Below are 18,941 nucleotides of genomic sequence, written 5' to 3'. Positions count from 1 at the left end.
GCTCAGCATTCGAGTGGGGAATTGGTGCACAATCACTCTCTGAGCTCAAAAACGCAGGCGAACAAGCAACGCTTTTTCCGTGAAGCAGCAAGCTGCAGCCTCCCTGTGCTGTGCATATAAAGTACCAGTCCCGCCCACCCCTTCTCCAGATCATAAACCAGCTTGGTCATGGGATTTCCTAAAAACCCCTGAAAAGCATGATTTGCCTCCTCTTCTTGAGCTTTAAGACTTGGATGTCACTTTGGTACATTCCCTGCACTGTGAAGCCCCTGTTCCACTCCTCACATTCAAATGGTCTCTGCGGAAAAGTCGACCAGAAATGAACATATTTGCAAGAGACTGAAACAGCCCTTTGCAAGTGAACATTTTCTTGGAAATTTATTTCAGTTGCTTTCACTGTTCAATCACTGAGTGGTAAATAACAGAGGGATGGTTTCTGAAGTATTATTTTTATCAAATGGCAAAAAGTGTTCCTCCTTTTTACTTTTTAAAAAAATACAGACATAATACATGTTGAGTGTTGATTTTGCGCACTGCCAAGGGTCTTAACCGGACTGCCCGCAGGTGGATCCTCAGCTATACTGTAATCTGCTAATAAAAGGTTGAATTTTAGCAGGCAATACATTGGAGGACACCTAACAACAAATACCACCACGTATTGCACACCAGAATTGCCTGTCACTTCTCTATAGCAACTAATCCTTTACTTTCCCAGGTGAGCAAACCCCAGATTTCACAGCTGGTAGGGGCACAGGCACTTCACATCGTTGCCTCCCCAGACACCCCTTTTCTGTGTCAGACCACTGTGCTTTCTGATTCCCTTGAAGTGGCCAATTCGAAACTACTTGTCCCTCTTCCTCCTCCCCCCTACCCAAGAGTATGATAGGGTCAGCATCTGCCCCGGAAATATCACTGCAGCTGCATTTCCCTGTGTCAGAGTCCACCTGGTAATCCCCAAAACTGGAAACCGGGTGCTGGGGTGAGTTATATAGATGGGCCAAAGTAAAGTATATGCAGTTATCTCTCCATGTAATTGAACAAGGGACAAAGGTGTTCTTTTTGTGGCAGGAACTAATAGCCGGTAACCACAGGTTAGCTAAACTTCAAGATATGGAAGAGAACTGTGAATGCTTCATTCAGGCCCAAGTAAATATAGGAAAAAGGGGAGATGTATAGTCTGAAGAGGACTGAGTGGAAGAGACGTTCTAGACGTACAAGCAAGAGGGGGCTCAGGATAGAGTCCTGGGCATGGGCTATGCATTACGCTGATGTGAAATGCAGGCATTGCAGAGGGGAAATCTGGAAATGGAAAAAAGTCATGTCCAAATTCCTGAGGCAGGGAAAGCAAATGAGAAGTAAGGTGATTTATTTACTGCGATCACAACCAGTATTTGACAGAGTTAATAAAATTGTCAGTTTCCTTTGTGAAGATTCCACATTGGACAGGTGGAGAAATCCTGGTTTTTGAATATTGGTGGCAAAATGAGGGCATTTTATTGGGGGCAGACGTGGAACTGACTTTTATGTTGATAAAAGAAGCATGTTTTGGCTACCAAATTAACTGTCAAATTGCTTGTCCCTTTAAAAGCAAAGGTGGGGGACGCTATTGAGCTAAATGTTTCTCCCCATAGGATGGAAGTCATCTGAGGGAAAGATGCCGGCAGATTCCGAAGCAAGCCATGACATTTTTTCTCTTCTCTACTACCCATTCTCAAAACTAAAGTCTCTCCTTGTCTTTTATGTTTCAGCCATGAGACCCAAACAACTTGCTGGGACCATCCCAAAATGACAGAGCTCTACCAGTCTTTAGGTAAGGACATGGCTGACTTTCCTACAGGTGACATGACATTTGAATTTACCATGGTTGGTAAGGCGCAAGTCATCTGTTGTCTAAATGTGCCTCTAGCTCATATAAAGAATGAAAATGGCACCTTTCTAACCAAAATTGACCATGAGCTCTTTTTTTTTCCCTAGAAGTTCCTGAAAAAAATAACTTAGGATTTGACTGATTCCTAAACATTCAATAAGCTACAGATCTTAGTGCGGTTTTCTTTGCTATAGGATGGGCAAAAAGACTTTCAATTTATGGCAATTTTTTACCTACCAAAAAAGAAAACTGTTTCAAGTTGTTCTTATTGATTTCTTCCTTATGAAACCAAGACAGTGATTTTTGCCAAACCACGAATGTTGTGTGAAGGAATTTTCTGCACTCTTTCCAGTGTTCGTAATTCCTAGGCCTGTCAGGTCATCACTGAGAACCTCTCAGTGATTCCTCGACTAGCATCTGTTTTGTCTTTGTGAGAGAGGTTGTCAGACTGACTTTTTCCTCATAAGTTGGAATTTTTTGAACAGACACCAAGCCTCCAAATAAGGAGGAAACTTTTTAAAGCTTGATAAAACCCTGTCATCTTTGAGGGCTGTCAGGATATAATCTGAAATGGATTATCTTGCATACTAATAAGTTGTTTAAGTAGTCTTTTCCTACGACTAAAAGATTTTTTTATTTGCTTTTTGGTGAATGCATATATTTGCAGAAAAAATGCCTGAAGGTGAACTGTTTGGGTTTAAAGGTACAAGCAGAGACCTGTGAGAATCAGGGTGTTTAAATATAAATTCTCTGTACTTACATGTATGTTGGGTGGGTGGGGAAGTGATTGTGTATGTACATGTGTCTGTCTGTCCATGGTACCAAGTACAGCCTTTCTGTCATAGATTTCCCTTGGTGAATGAACTGAATTGCAGTTATAGAGACATTAAAGAGCGGGGTAGAAGATCTCAGCCCCCAAATTTTTTTCCTAAACTTTTTCTTTCCAAAGCTACCAGGTGTCTTTCAGGTAATACTAGGTCATTTCATTGTGGCGGGAAGTTTGTGTGTGCTCATGTGTGCACATAAGTACATACACACTTAAAAATTTGTAGAACTTTGGGATCATTTCTAATCTTCAGATGCTACATTTTCAGCCCCCACAGATTGGTTCTGACTATGACACTGCACTGTTTAGACCACAGATGGAAATCTTGAGTGCTTATATTTTGGCAAAGGAGGCAATGAAGACCTCAGTGCTGTGCAGGGAAGGATTTAGTAGTCCTAATCTAGAGTCCTCAGGGCTTCTGATTTTTCAAGAGAAACTAGAAACCTGTCAATAAAGAGCTAACTTAAACTAATCTGTGGGCTTTCGGTTATATGCTCTGGTTTACACAGCCTCAGCACACTCCATTTTTCAGTGCTAATCACAGTGATCATTTACATTTGCTTACAAATAATAATCCTACAGAATTAGTGCTTAGCCATTTTTTAATTTAGATTTCTAGGCAAGTTAACGAATGAAAAAGAGAAATCACTTAGACTTTACCTTTTAGAGTTAATTAGTGTTTAATAATCTAGTAGGTATCTTCAAAATCTTCCCTATATGCAGTTTTATAAAAGTTGGAGTGTTCTGTTTTATAATCAGCTTTTTTTCCACCCAAAGGTAATGAACCATGTCTCTCTTTCCATTCCATTGAATGTATTCTCTCCTGGATTACTTTTAATTACTCTGTAATGAGAACTCAAAAACACGGTTAGTAAAAAACTAGCTGTGAACTATCTATGAATAGGTATTCATACATTCAATTGGAAATATATGCACTTTGCACTAATATTTCTCAAATGTGGTGGTAAACTCAGCAATGGTAATTTGGCATGATTTGTGTCCTTGGACAAATCACCTGACTTTGGAAGATAATGGCAATTTGCAGTTGGCTGGGGATTTTACAGTTCACTGATAACACACTTTTTTTTTATGAAATGAACTTAATTGAGATATAGTTTATATAGAATAAAATGCAGCCATCGTAAATATAAGGTCAACACCTGCCCCTTTGGAATTCTGTTTCTTGGTATCTTGAAAAGAAACATCTTAGAAATGAACTAGGTGTTCAAATGTGTTTTCAACTTTGAAAACTAATATTTCCTGGATTTTTATTATGATTAATTACTTTGGCTCACTTTTCCAAATGGTGACTCCTCAAATAACATCTTCCATCAAAACCATTCTTTGAGAACCTTCTGTGTGTGCTAACATGGAACATTAACACCCATTGTGCATGGTGGATGAACTCAGCAGCCACACCTCACAGGCCTTTGAAATCAGGGGTAGAAAAACCATGTATTGGTGCAAAATGGCTCAACAGGCCTGCACTGGGGTTTGTCCTGGGTCTTCTGTTAGTGTTTTCAATGATCTCATGGCTTGGGTTAAGTTAGTATGTCCATGCAGGTTACTAGGCCCTGCTACAAATATGAGTGACTGACCGATGTGAATCTATGGATAGACAATTATTTTGAATGGCATTTTTTCAATAATCCATTGCATTTCCAGAAATAACATGGGGGAATCTTAAATGCTAGTAGGCCCTCGTCTTTTCACAAATGTTAGGCACATGTGGAATGCTTGAAAAATTTACTGTGTGTCTATGTCCCTGAGATAACTACTTACAAGATCAATCAAGAAAAAATAGATAACTATTATACTAGAATGGAACCTTTGCTTTCTTTTCAATTTTTATAGATTGCTTTCTATTTTTCCTCCAGAGGTATCCCAATAGGTCCAAGTTGCTATTTGGCGCTGGTTGAAATGGTCTAAAACCTTCAACTACACTCAGTTCTTGAAAGGGACCATGAAAGGAAAACGGGTGTTGTGGTCTGGTTGTTAAGTCTAGACCATATGGTGGACCCTCTCCTAATAGACATTTAACCTGCTGCCTGTTGTTTACTGTATTGAACCCCCCAATAGTCACCTGTCAACTCCCCCACCCCAGGGACTAAAAAGTATCATTTTATAAACCAAAAGCATTTTGTAAGGACTGAAATAGTAGTATTTGAGCATGAACCGATGGAAGGGGATGGTATTCCTGGAAATGTTACTAGTGGAGATCTCTAGTTAGTAGGGTTCTCTGTGATTTTCTTTCTTAACCTCCCCTCAGGTTGTTTTTTTGCCATAAATTTGCATTATTTACAATTAATTATTTAACAAAAGGTTTCTTCATTGGTGTTCCCTTCCCCAGCCTTCAGCACCCCCACAGCTATAACTCACTAACCAGTGATAATCTACAAAAGAAACCCCCCCTCCCAAACCACATCTCACATATACAAAAACAGAATTTTCGTTTAAGTACCCTGATTCCTTAGATTGTGATGGGTCTGTTTAAACACAGATCATCTTGTGTGTTTTTCATCTCTAGCCATAATCCATTCACAAAAAAAGCAGGTCAAAAACAGTGGTAGAGTAGACAAGAATTTTTTTATTATTATAAAAATGTAAGCATTCCTTTCAGATTATTCACAGAAGATTTAAAATAGTTTTCTAATGTAAGTGTTCATCAAATAGTAGAAATGTGTGTGCTTTCCATTATTTTTAGGTGCTTTACCTGTTTAAAAAAATGTTTTGAGAGAAAAAAAATTGTCAGGCTTTCCCATACAAATACAAAACAAGGCATACTGAAGAGATCATTTCACTGTTCACAATGATGACCTGATGGTCATTAGGAATTTGAACCCTGGAAAATTTCCAGAAAGTTCTTTATACAACATTAACAGTTTGGCAAAAGCATTGTCTTATTCTCCCGAGGAATAAATCAGTAAGAATGTAAAAGCAGTTGTCTTTCAATGTTTTTCCATGACTACCCCCAAAGTGGTGATGGGGTGGCATATAAAAACAAAGTTGCCTTACTGTTTTTATGTATACTGTCCTTAAAACATTGACATGAAGGTATTGGCGAAAAAATGTCTGCAAGAATTGGATTTCTTTATCTCTTACACATGGCAACACATGGCACACTTTATTTGCAAATTGTTTTGTGGTCATAACTTCATCAAGAAATACCTTCTGGCTGACTCCACAGACACAAGTGAATTTCTAAAGGCTTAATCAGTCCCACCTCTACTAAAACTGCATTCTGGGAAAGCAGCGGACCACCCACCGAGTCTTACAGGTAGACTGAGGCAAGCTGTTGTCAAGTAGGGAAACTCCTGGGATGCTTCCCTTAAGACCTCTGGGCTACCCATGTGTGCTGAGGAGGACTTTTGTCATCATTCCTTAGAAATAATACTGTACTCGATTCATGAGGTGAATTGCAGGTTTCTCTGAGCAGTTTTACAAATGTAATAGTAAGATTCCTGTTCCAGTAGGTTATCTTGGTGATTTAAAACCTAAAGCTCTTTAAGGCTCCAAAAAGGGTTTACAAAATCAGCTCATGGTAGGTAGTAATGGGCTCTGGAATTTACTTTGAAATACTAATATAGTATTGATTTATGGAAGTGCTGTTAGATGATTAAAAGCCTGTCATTTTTCTCACAATTTATGTCTAGGTTCTTAAGTTCATCATGGAAATTTTAAGTAAATGCAAAAATAAAAAAGGTCTCACTCCACACATATGTGTTGCTTAAAAATACTTTTAAAAAGTATTTTTTCATCCGTATTGGCAGCATATCGATTATGAATACATCAATCTTTGTCATCCCTTCCACAGTCTGAAAGTGCTTCTTCTGATTCCCTTGTCCTAAAAGGACTCCCTGTTGCTTAATTCTTTAGGAAGACTGTTTTCTTCCCTTCCTGTAGTTCTAGCTCCCTTCCTGTAGTTCTAGCTGGCTTCAGGGGACACCATGCTTTTTGCTGTTGCCAAAATTTGGGACCCATCACCCTTGATGCTCACCTGAGTGATGGCAAAACTCCCCATTTCCAAAGTGGATGTAGGAAGTGTCTTTTTAAAAACCCATCAGCACTTGCCCTGAGTTTCTTAGCCTCATGAAGAGCTTCAGAATGCTTGAAATGAGGGCTTTGGTTTAAGGTCTGAGAGGTCTGAGGCTGATGTGATTCTTCAGCAGTTCTAGTTGAGAGAACTAGTTAAGTCCCAGTGAAGTCAGGAGAGGAAGAGCTGCTTCACGATACCAGAATGTCATTATTAAGGAATAATTGCAGCTGCCGAGAGGGAGCAAGGAACTAGTGTGCCTCTCCTCAGTTTGCCAGAGGAGAGTTAGTTTATTCTCCCTCTCTTGATAGACTTTCTACATTCCATTAAGCCTTCCCTCCTGAGGATGCTCTACTATTAGTAACTGGGGGATTTGGAATGACTATGAATTCCTTTTGCATTAGGAGCTGGTCCTAATGCTTTTCTCAGCATATTTTGTCAACTAACTATTCTCAACTGAGTCACTTAATATTTAGCATCTTTTCCCTCATTTCTTGTCTTTGGTTCCTTGAGTATTGTGGCATGTTCATACCCCCTGCCCGCCAGCTTTCTACCACCATGATGTCTGAAATTGGAAAGAATATCTAAGCTCAAATCACAGCATGAGTGAAACAATGGCCTAGTCCTTCGCTTTTTCTTGGCTTTAGATTTCTGACCTGCCAGGTTGGGCAGTGGTCTTCCAGCTCTCCTGGTCTGATTTTAATTGAACTTCTGGAATAAGAGTTGGTCTTGTGAATGTTATGCCCACATCATCACCCCCACCCCAATTCTGGTTGTCATCACCAGCCTAGAAGATAAGAATGATAGAATTATCACATTCATAGTAAGCAGACTTTCATTTGGGTAGCATATCTCAGTGTGCAAAGGTTTTCAGACATCCCCATATTTAATCCTCACACTCCCGTAAATGGGGTATATAGCTAGCATATAAGACCTGACTTTTCTGTCAATTTTGGTTTCAGATCTTCTGCCCTGACATTCCTTTGAGTATACTTCCTGGCTTGTGATTTGGAAAATAAAGCTACCGTAGCAGCCAATGGGCCAACTGTTTCCTCCTTTCAATTTGGAATAGAGCAAGACTGAGTTTGACTTATTCATGTGGGTAGAAGATAAGGAAACAAGTTTATAGCACACATTTATGGCCCTCGCTCACTGTTCTCAAAGGGCTAGGCATTTACCCCCAGCATGATTTATAAAATGCTTTCTCAGCATAATTAAGCTCTGGGATCTCAAATGGCATTCTTTATCCCCTTGCTGACAAAGTGAGCATAGGAGATTTACTCAGATTTGCAAAATAGAAGATGTAAGACAGTAAGGCTATTATAAATATTCCTTCTTGTACTGCTTTTAACTTTGGTGAGGATCAATTGATTGTCCCATTTGTAAAACCAAAACGTAGTTTTCAAATAAAATTTATGCCGTTTTAATGGAATACGCTCTTCTACAATTTTTCTTTGTTCACATTACTTGATTTAAGACTTCTAATTGAAGGACATAAATAGTTTTTTTTTTTTTCTAAAGATTTATTTGTGCAGAACTGGGGTATAGGCCAGAGGCTCAGGGGCGGAGAGAGGCTTCACCAGAGACAGAGTGGGGAGCAGAACAGGCAGATCGACGAAGTACACTGCTGAGGGGAGCAGCGGCGGGGAGGTCTGCCACACCATGTGATCACCTCCGGGGCAGACGGGAGTCGGACTCACGTGGAAGCAGTCTTAGATTCTCAGTGCTGTGCTTTAACCCGCTGCGCCACCAGGGAGGGCCCATAAGTAGGTATTTTTTAATGGCACCTTCCAAAGCTTATTTCCACAGGTAATACAAAAGGTGTCTCTTGTAGACTGAGGCTGATTTGCAATTTTAGAAAGCTTTCAAATGTCAGTTTACTTGCTGTAAATAAGGAGAGCATTAAGGTTACACCTGCAGCTGTGAGAAAAGTGCTAGATGTGTACAATTTGATGTAGCTGGGTCTGCAGAAGGCGATTTTTGCACAAGAAGTAAAGGCATCTCAAAACGTGGCTTCTCTTATTCAGACATTTCCAATATTTCTTTTTTAAGCGCACAAGTCTGATTACCTCTGTGCATCTCTGGGGAGCTGCAATTTTGCTGGAAAGAGATTCAGAACAGTCAGAGCACTCACATAAAATAGTGAGTTTTTAAAGTCCATACCCTCTACGTTAGTAATAAAATGACCTAAAAATATTCTGAAAGACTCAGTTATGACATAGTGAACGAATCATTAGCTTATTTATGAATTGGTCATACGCTGTGAGAATGTTTCAGAATTTGCCTTTCCCCAGTCTTGAGCCCTTGCATAACTCCAGGGAAGTCCTTGTGCCCCCTCATAAATCAAAGCTTGGTGTGTGTGCTTGCGTGCACCTATATTTCTATATCTACATGCATATTTTTTTGTCAAGTAGTGATTTCGGTGGAAAAGTGATTGGTTTTATGTTTTGCTTTCTAGTTCTTTTTAAAGAAGCTGTCAGGTTGGGTATGGTGGCTCTTAAACTGGGGAAGGGAATTTTTTTGGATCCTACTGTACATCACAAACTTCTGGGTGGTCCTTCTGGACCTGACTGATGTGCACTTAGCCCCATGTATCTCAACATGCAAATTCCGCAGCAGCCCTCAGTCTGAGCTGAGCCCTGTGATGTGAAAGGAAGCCACTGACCACCCCTGCCGATGCTGTGGCCATGTTAAGTTGCTATAAAGGTGGCTTCTTGTTTTCCCCACTTGTCAAGGGCCATCCTTTGAATAGCAGAGTTGTATGCCACTTCATTTTTTGCAATTACAAAGGTAAATTCAAGTCAAATTGACCTTGAGTGGGACCGGGAATTAATTAGTTGACACCAACCAAAAACACCTGCAAAATGTTCTTTACGGGATTTTATATTTTGCTGATTGAGGCAAGAGCAGGCAAAGGAAGGAGGCTCTCGCTGCTTTCCCATTTTGCAGTTTCCTCGCTATTATGTCAGTGGCCAAAATAACAGAATCACCTTGTCGTAGGAAAGGGTCAAATATTAAGTCGCAGGACCACTGCTGTCTCGTAATTAAATTTAATGAATGCTGAAAGGGATACTTTTCAAGTACATAGTTCTGATGCCGATTATTAACTGCAGTATCTGTACTGTTCACATTAATGGGAGAAGTCATGGGGTGACTGATTGGTTTCCTCTGACTTCACTATTGCCCCTTTGCGTTCAGATCTGGAGGCAGCGTGAAGCAGCAGTAAAACAATTCCTTGACTTCAAGGCTGGTATGATGTAGATCTGAATTCTGGTGGCCAAAGACAAAGGCACTAACAATCTTGAGCCCTAATTTTCTGATTTATTAAGTAGTAATGATGATACTTTCCTGGAGGAGTGTTGTGGGAAATAGAGGTAACATGTAAAATGACAAAATGTCTGACTTACAACTGCTCAAGGAATTATAATTGCTGTTAATGCTGCTGCTGTACTCTTTCTTCTTTTTAGTGTTATTATAATATGCCAGTGTCTGTTTTCTCCCAAAATCTATTGGTCTCCTGAGTTCAGATACCAAGAGTTGAGCTAGCGAGGGATACCTAAATTTCGGTCTTCAAGTCTGACACTCAGGGAGCCACTTTAATTGTTCTTAAGTAGTTTACCTCTTAACAGAAGTACCAAGGTTCCCCATCACAATGTGTCCGAACTTCTAGCAAGTAGACACTTTACTTTGAAATGCAAATTAGAATAATACATTTTCTACTGTGTTCTTTAGCTTCTCCCCACTGTAAAACACATACCTTTTATAATAGAAAACAATAACCATCATAGCCTTTAACCGTAAATGCAAATAACTGTCTTAATACATATATATGTCTGTAAATTTACCTCTCTGCCCCTGTCTCAAGGACCTTAAAAATTGAAATAAATGACAGAATCACATATGAGTTGCTCATTTATGTCATCAAAGCATACCTAACAATTTATTAGCAAGTTCTTAGTAAATAATATATAAGTGAAAAGTGAAAGCCTATGAAGTCATGTGGCAGGCTGAAACACATGCCTGCCACAGTAAAACACCTAACAAATGACAGTGACACTGTGATGATAGAAGAGGGGACACGGGATAGCTACAGATCTAAGGAAAGATTAGACCATAAAAAGCTGTATATGGCACATGGAAGGTTTTGATGCTAGGAGTTTTGACTTGGGTCACGTTATCAGTGAGCCATGCAGTGGGAAAACAGACGCCGCTGTACTTATTTCAAACACAGTGAATTTAACAGGAAACGGGCTGCCCAGTGACACAGAGCTGAGAAGCCCAATGAATGGCAGGGGACTTCTGCCCTCACTAGGGCTGCCGTGCTCCAGAAGATAGTGCCATCAGCTGGAGCTAAGACTAGCAGGCAGCTGACAGGAGGATGATGGGAGCAGACCAGAGCCAGGAAGGAGACACAGCTACTGCCAGAACTTTCCCTGAATGCAGAGAAAGGGAGAACTAGCCCATCTCACCTATCCTGCCCTCTGGTCTTCTGTCAGTGACTTACATTGGCCAAACTTTCCTAAAAGCCAAGGGTAAAAGTAAAGAGCAAGAAAACACCTTTCTATCTAATGAAGAGCAGAGGAGGGGAGGTCGGAGAACCAAAAGCCAGTGATGCAAGTACAGAGACCTCATGGATGGGGACACAGCCCACATCTGTGCCTGTAAACAAGCAGAGAACCAGGAAGCCTTAAAAGCTTTCTTAGGGCTTCCCGAGACTGAGGTGACTTAGTTGAAGGGACTAGGAGATCACACTGGGTTCAAGGCGAACTGACCTAAAGAGAAGGCAGCAATAAAAACATTTTGTGTCCAGAAGTTCAAACACGAAGTATGAGCTCCCATGCGTTTGATTAGAGTACTTGCATTATTTATAGTTGTCTACGCTCAAGTCTCTAAAGAGAGACTAATGAATTTCTTCATAGCTGAACTGTCTTCCTCATCTTTGTCACCAGTCTGGCTCATGGTAGCTTTTGAATAAATGAATGTTCATTAAATGAAACACAGTAGAGCTAGAGAGAATGAATTTACTGGGGAAGAAGATAAAAATACCACTCAAGAAGATGCAAAGATACAGATGATATTCCCTAAGGCAGATTATTAAACTGGCAAGATGGCACTCTCTTGAGAGATGGAGTTCTTTCCAGAACGTGGAAGATAAGGCTTTATGGTAATAAACATAGCGCCTATCAATTATGGTGATTTTATCAGTCATTTGATATCCTAGCAAAGCCCAGTGAATTGCTATTCTAGAATTAATTTTATCCTAAAAGGAATACCTAATTGATTATCAAGGAGATCAGAAGGTTGAAAGGAAGCATCATTATGGATCTGGAATTTAAATACTATGGAAACACTGAAGACAACTTGATGTGCTGATAATTTCATTTTTTTTCCTTTAGTTCCTTGATTCAATAAACATCTACGAATAAGATTTACAGTGTGACAATGTTTGGCATAAGCTTTAGGGCAATAGAATTAAAAAAATTAAGGAAATAAAAGCTGTTGGACATAAAACTTTTAAAATAATTTTACAGATTACTATAACATTAGTTATATATAATGTTATATATGCTATATGTAAATGTCTGCAGACATGCTATATATAAATTTCTACAGACATTTTTAAAGTTAAAGTATGAAAAAAAAATAACCTCAAATCTCAATCCCAAGAACTAACCATCACTTACACAATCACTTTTCTTTGCATTATATAGTTGTTTGAGATAATACTCTGGTTATAACATACAGAATGCTTTACTCACTAAGTATCATAAATATGCTCTCTTAATTCTTCAGGGCTGTTACTTTTCCTATGTTGCATTTTCTTGGAGTACCACCTTTAAAAGTAATTCCCATTTTTCAGAAATTAGTTTTGGGACTTAAGGAAAGTCAAATAAGTGTTGGATTTATGGAAATCTTAAAGGCTTTGGAACTTTATTAGAAAGAGGCTTCTGAGAAGAAAATCAGGTAGAATGTCAGTGATGCCTTCCATCCAACCAGGCAGTTGAGCATTACAGAAGTTACAGGCCTTATGGATGTCAGGGTGCTCACAATAGGCAGTTAAGAATCAGAAGGTTAATGTGTAAAGTTTATCCTGTGATAATGTAGCTTATAAATTTAAATAAGCAGCTTTCTTCCACAAATATCTTAATGGATAAAATTTCTGTTCAAAATATTTATGGCCTCAAGATGACAGCAGCTGTCCTTGGAAATTTTGACTATTACAGGGAATTCTTTGCCCTTCTTAACAAGTTTAGACAGAAACCAATTTATAATGAGTTCCTCTAAGTTACCATTTTAAAATGACTGAAAGGTAAGAATTAATTTACCTTTAACTTATCTATCTGGAAAGCGAATGGCTAGCAGACCAGCTTTATCTTCTCAAAATATTTGTGCTCGGAATAATCACATGCTGCTCAAGGTTCTTTGTTACACTGTCAACTAAGGCTCATAGCTTCTTGCGTCAGTTAGGATTTCTGCGCAGGACACAGTTGAAGAATATGGAAAGAATGATTACTTCCACGATCGTTTCTTATGCCGTACTCAGACTGGAAGGAACGTTTCATGTACAAAGTCTTTCCATATTTGATTCATAGAAGCTGGAAACATGGAATTCGAGGGTAATGAGCTTAAGAGGTTGTATCACAGGCCAGAGATGTGGAGTGTGAGAGGATTCACCAGGGACAGAGTGGGGAGCAGAACAGGCAGATTGACAAAGTACACTGCTGAAGGGAGCAGAGGGCGAGCCAGAAGAGGTCTGCTGTGCCATGTGGTCACCTCCGGGGCAGGCGGAGATCGAACTCATGCTGAAGTGGCTTTAGCTTCTTAGTGCAGTGCTTTAACCGGCTGCGCCACCAGGGAGGGCCTGTTTACACTCTTAATCCATGACATTGCCAGAGTGTAGCAGTAGGGAGAATAAAACACTCTCATTATTACTGGCATGTCCTTGATTACTAATGAGCATGAGCATTTTACTTATTTATTGTTAAAGATATATTTATACACACAGAACTGGGGTACAGGCCAGATGCGTGGGGGCGGGGGAGTGAGAGGATTCACGAGGGACAGAGTGGGGAGCAGAACAGGCAGATAGACTGAAACATACTGGTTTGGGGAGCAGCAGGCCAGTCAGGAGAGGTCTGTCGTGCCATGTGGGCCACTTCCGTGCCATGTGCTGCAGTGGGTATGATAGTTTCCTAGTGCTGTGCTTTAACCCTCTGTGCCACCAGGGAGGGCCTGAGCATGAATATCTTAAGAAATATTTTCTGAGCTTTATTTCTTCCTTTATGAGTTATCTACAGGCATGACTCAATTATCCAGACAAAACTGTTGTAAGCTGTTCTGATATAATGCAAGCTTCTTTCATTGTATTGAGAGGGATTCTTGATGAGACTCCGACTGTATCACTAGTTTTTGAATTATGCGTTAACTTTCTTTTCTCCAAGCTAGACGAGGCTAATCCCTTTATCATCCTCAGTGGACCTGTTACCCGCCCATTATGTTCCATGTTCTTATTCTCTATGCCAACTCCGGTTTCTTCACATTTAAATATATATGCAAAGTGCTGAACTACAGTTACACTCTTAATGAAAGTTATTGAGTTATTGGTAGAGGCAGAAAGTTGCTTCCTACCTCTTGAGTGATAGAAACACATACTGTAGGTATGGACAGTTTACTTTTTTTTTTTTAAGATTTATTTATTTGTGCATATAGAACTGGGGTACAGGCCAGAGGCTCAGGGGCGGCGAGAGGCTTCACTAGAGACAGAGTGGGGAGCAGAACAGGCAGATGGACGAAGTACACTGCTGAGGGGAGCAGCAGGCGGGTCAGGAGAGGTCTGCCACGCCATGTGGTCACCTACGGGGCAGGCGGGAATCGAACTCATGCGGAAGCGGCTTTAGATTCTCAGTGCTGTGCTTTAACCCACTGCGCCACCAGGGAGGGCCTGGACAGTTTACTTTTACAGCACTTTGTTCTGAATAGTGGATGCCAGGAAACAAAGCATGAGCTGTGTCCAGCTCCCAAGTTGCTGTGAACTTTGACATGGAAATAGACCTCAGGATGTGATTCCTGGCCTGTGAGAGTGAAGGGCCACCCAAGCTCTATTTGGAACACTTAAGTCACTCTTAAGTCCTTTTGGCTTTTGGAAACTAAATTATGTAATAATTTATTAATGCCAGCCTATACCCACTTTGATTTTCAAGACAAAATAAATGTTTCAAGGTAGAATGACTGAAGTTTTCAATTCAAGCTCCCCTTCCCCACCCCACCCCTCAACACATGGCTTATCATGCATGGCCTGATTATCTTTCTGCTAGTAGATGGATTCTTAAAAAGTGAATGGCAGCTTCACAAATGACCTTTCTTTATTTAGGGGGAATAAAATTGACGTATATGAAATAGTTAATAAATGCTGTAAGTCTGTGTACACTGACTTATGTAATATCAAGTTCAAATGTAGGTTAACTTATACAGGTAGAACAGTGTTGATTAGAATCATTGGGGAAGTCTATTTGGAGAATAGGAAAAAAAAACATGCTGTAGGAAGGAGTTTTATAAGACTTAGATACATTAAAATGTAGGCTAGGCTACTCCTGACATTGGTGCAGCAAAAAGTACCATTGAGAGAAAGAAATTGATTTGAAAGTCAGTCAGGACATTGTTCTGTAAGAATCTACTTCAGATTTGTGAACAAAAGCGGAAATCGGATCCATTAGCTGAAGGATAAATTATGTGCCTTAAATTACCGAATGAATTATAGAATGATAAATTCACATGGCACGTGATCAGCAACGGGAAAACTTTGTCTTGAATCTTTCAAAGAAAGACAATGAAGTCTGTGCTGTTTTAGGAATTAAAGGTTAATGGAATATGGTGTGTGAGAATGTGTAGAAAGGGAAGAGATTGTTTGCCTTAATCCGTTTTGTGACCCAGAAGTAATCTCCCTAGGTAGAATTGCCGGAAAGAAAGGACTGCATCGTTGTTTTCTTTTAAAGATTGATTGATTTATGCATACAGAACTGGGGTACAGGCCAGAGGTGCAGGGGCAGTGAGAGGATTCACTAGAGACAGAGTGGGGAGCAGAACTGGCCGATTGAGGAAGTACACTGCTGAGGGGAGCAGCGGGCGGGTCAGGAGAGGTCTGGCGCGTCATATGCTCACTTCAGGACTGGGCAGAGAACTCATGCTGAAGTGGCTTTAGCTTCCTAGTGCTGCATTTACCCGCTGTGCAGCCAGGGAAGGCCCAGGACTGCATAGGTTTTAAAGAAAAGAGTTAAAGATGTCTTCTAGGTTTTCAACTTTGGCGATCTAGAGAATGGTGAGATGATGGAACAAAAAGAAGAAATTACAAAGTGGAGCACTAGGAAGTAGATCTGAATTTTATTGATTTATGGACTTAGGAAATTTATTCATATAGTTCACCTTTTACAACCATTTATTTTAGGCAGCTTATGTAAATATCTTAAATCTATACCATGTGCATATACTTCTCATTAATCTCAAAAGCCTTCTGAAGTATATTATCTTCACTGTGTAGGAAACTACTCAGAGAAACGTAATTTGCCCACATAGCATAGCTGGCATTTAAATGTACTTTGGATTCCTAAATCAGTGATTTCATCCCAGTGCTAAACTTTCTTTCTGAGAAGAGACAGAGGGATTTTGAACTGGAAATTCCCAGTTTGGAAACAGGAAGTATAGAAATATTTTAGAATCATCAACATGATAAAAATATTCTTTGCATTAATATTTTTATGGCACTTTAGATAGGAAATGCTGGGAACAGGGAAAGGGTCTTAACTCTTATTGAGCAAGAATATGTCCTTGATATAGCTCTCCTAGGTGCTTTTAAGATACAATATCTCTTGTAGCCTTCACAATAGCACTCTGAAGAGCTGCTGTTATTGTTCCCTTTACAAATGCAGAAACTGAAGAGTGAGGCTTGGGAAAGTTAAGGTTGCTTGCCCACACATACAGGAAAACTATGTCATCATTAAGAGGAGTCACTGTAGTGTCAAAGAGATTTGTGTGCTCATCCTTTAGGCCTCTGGTTTCCATGTCTATAAGATGGGATGAAAATCATGATATCAAACTGGGGTCCGGGGGCGGGATTCAATGAGGATTTATGTATTTATTGTAACCTACAGTAAGTACCCCAAAAATGATAGCCAATGTTACTGTCCTTTTACTGCAAGACTTTATCAACATGTCTTCTTTATCCATTAGTTTTTTCCATTGTATCATAGTATCTTCCCAGATGACAGTACATAAAACCAAAAACCAGTTACAGAGGGCAAAGTGTAGAAAAAAAGAGAAAGCGATTTAGCACTTGGTCATTTTTAATTTATTTTTTATTTAGGTAACACTGTTGTGCAAGACTGTGATAGATGGGAATAAGATCACGCCCTTCAGGTGTTACACCACACACACACCCCCAAGGCACCCTCATCCTTCACCATAGTCTCTTGTGCACCCCCATCAGTTTGCTCTCCCTCTCCCCTCCCCCACCGGTAGTCTCAATTCTTTTGTCAGAGTTCTGGGGTTTGTTACTGCTTTTGTTCTGTCTGACCCTTTGTTTTGTTTCTCTGAATTCCATATACAAGTGACACCATCCAGTGTTTGTCTTTCTCCTTTTGGCTTATTTCACTTAGCATAACCCCTTCCAGTTCTATCCATGTTGTCACAAATGGCGAGAATTCATTTTCTTTTTTGTCAGCAGAGCTGCACAGTAGTATTCCACTGTGTATACATACCACACCTTCCTAATCCATTCATCAACGTAGGTGGTTTCCTCAGGTTGACTATTGTAGATAACACTCAGTCATTTATTTTTAAAGTAATACATGCATACAATTTTTTGAAAATGCAACAACAAAATAGGGTAATATGAAAGATGGGTCTCCTCTCACTTTCTGATATCAGTACCCCAACCTCACTCTCCAGAGGCAATTTATAGTTTCCGTCTCTAGATATTTTATGCATGTTCAGCATACATACATCTAAATATGCCCTTTTTGACACATTGGTAGCAGAGTAGACATAGTGTCCTGTTCTTTGATGTTATCACCCCTGATCTAAGTAAGGCTTTTTTTTTTTTAACTGTAGAGTAACAGCCTGACAGATTGTGAGTGAAAAGTTACTACACAGAAAGTTAGTATTTTTGTAAGACAAAATCCCAGAAATAAACAGTTTAAAATTGACAAATAGTCACTTTTATGTCAAACTGGATCACTATTCAAAACTTCTATAAATACTAACTGGTTCTCATGGCTTCTTAAACCAAAAAGAAGAAAATGAAATTATTCAAATGGAGAAATTAAGATGATAGTCAGAAGCATGGAAAGGACAAGCTGACGCAAGGAAGAGACTGTCTGGGACCGGGCTGCTGGTTCATGACACCGACTGCCCAGTGCTCTTTTTAAAAGGAGCACTCACGAGCTCCAGGCTTCCTCTCTGACACCACCCACTTGGGAATAGTCACTGCTTTCTACATGGGGTGGGGAGGGGAGTTAGCAGGAGCTGAATCTTGAAAACTTCAGAAGATACTGCTGTGTCAAGACTACTCTAACAGGGATCATCAGGCTTTGCTTGCTTCTGGGAAATTTAGTTCTCCAGTGTTGATGTGATTTCAAATATTTTTCAAATTTAAAGAAATTCATGGTCTGCCATCAGCCCTGGAAGCCCTGAAGCCGGGAAAATAGTTGAAAAGTCCCCCTTCAAATGAAACTTGTGCTTTCTTCTCTCTGTCTGGGAGGGACACTGCCATGGGGTGTTAAGTGTTCTCACTACAATAAACTGTATTAAAAATGCATAAACCAAAGAAGCGGGAAGATGATGCTTTTAGTAAAAAAAAAAAAAAAAATTTAGCTCGTGCCTGAGAAAAGGTCTTGGCTTCTAGTCCCTGATTTTTCTGGAAGCTGACTAGGGGATCCAGGACAAGTTACTCAGGGCTTTTTAGTGCTGAGCTTTCTTCATCAGGAAGCTGAAGATCTAGACTTGGGAATTTCTAGTTCTTAGATGCTATAATTTCATTTTTCTTACCTGATAAAATAACTTGTTTGTTTTTTAATCCCACCAATAGTCCTCATGCGTCGTAGGGAGAGATAAATTAAAGCTACCTAAAGAATTTAATTCCTGGTTGCCCAGTAACTAGTAAATCCCTCAGCATTCAGTCAAGATTCACATTCCTGCCTTGAGACAAGATTTCTTTCTTTCTT

At 39.8% G+C, this 18,941-nt stretch overlaps 1 protein-coding gene across 7 annotated transcripts in view; it reads left to right on the top strand.

Moving 5' to 3' along the window:
- The window catches only part of DMD (dystrophin), a 1,782,468-nt gene that overhangs the window by 1,655,643 nt on the left and 107,884 nt on the right, over window positions 1–18,941 (top strand). For all 7 annotated transcript variants that reach the window (XM_012730298.1, XM_004689936.2, XM_004689937.2 and 4 more), the window contains one exon: window positions 1,749–1,810. In XM_012730298.1, the coding sequence (XP_012585752.1) occupies window positions 1,749–1,810 (62 nt within the window). The remainder of the gene's footprint in view (window positions 1–1,748; window positions 1,811–18,941) is intronic.

This window comes from Condylura cristata, unplaced genomic scaffold (assembly GCF_000260355.1).
Source record: "Condylura cristata isolate star-nosed mole 26May11 unplaced genomic scaffold, ConCri1.0 scaffold00027, whole genome shotgun sequence".
Lineage (NCBI taxonomy): Eukaryota > Metazoa > Chordata > Mammalia > Eulipotyphla > Talpidae > Condylura > Condylura cristata.
Note: the sequence above shows the minus strand (reverse complement) of the source record. Positions and strands in the feature narration are given on the sequence as shown.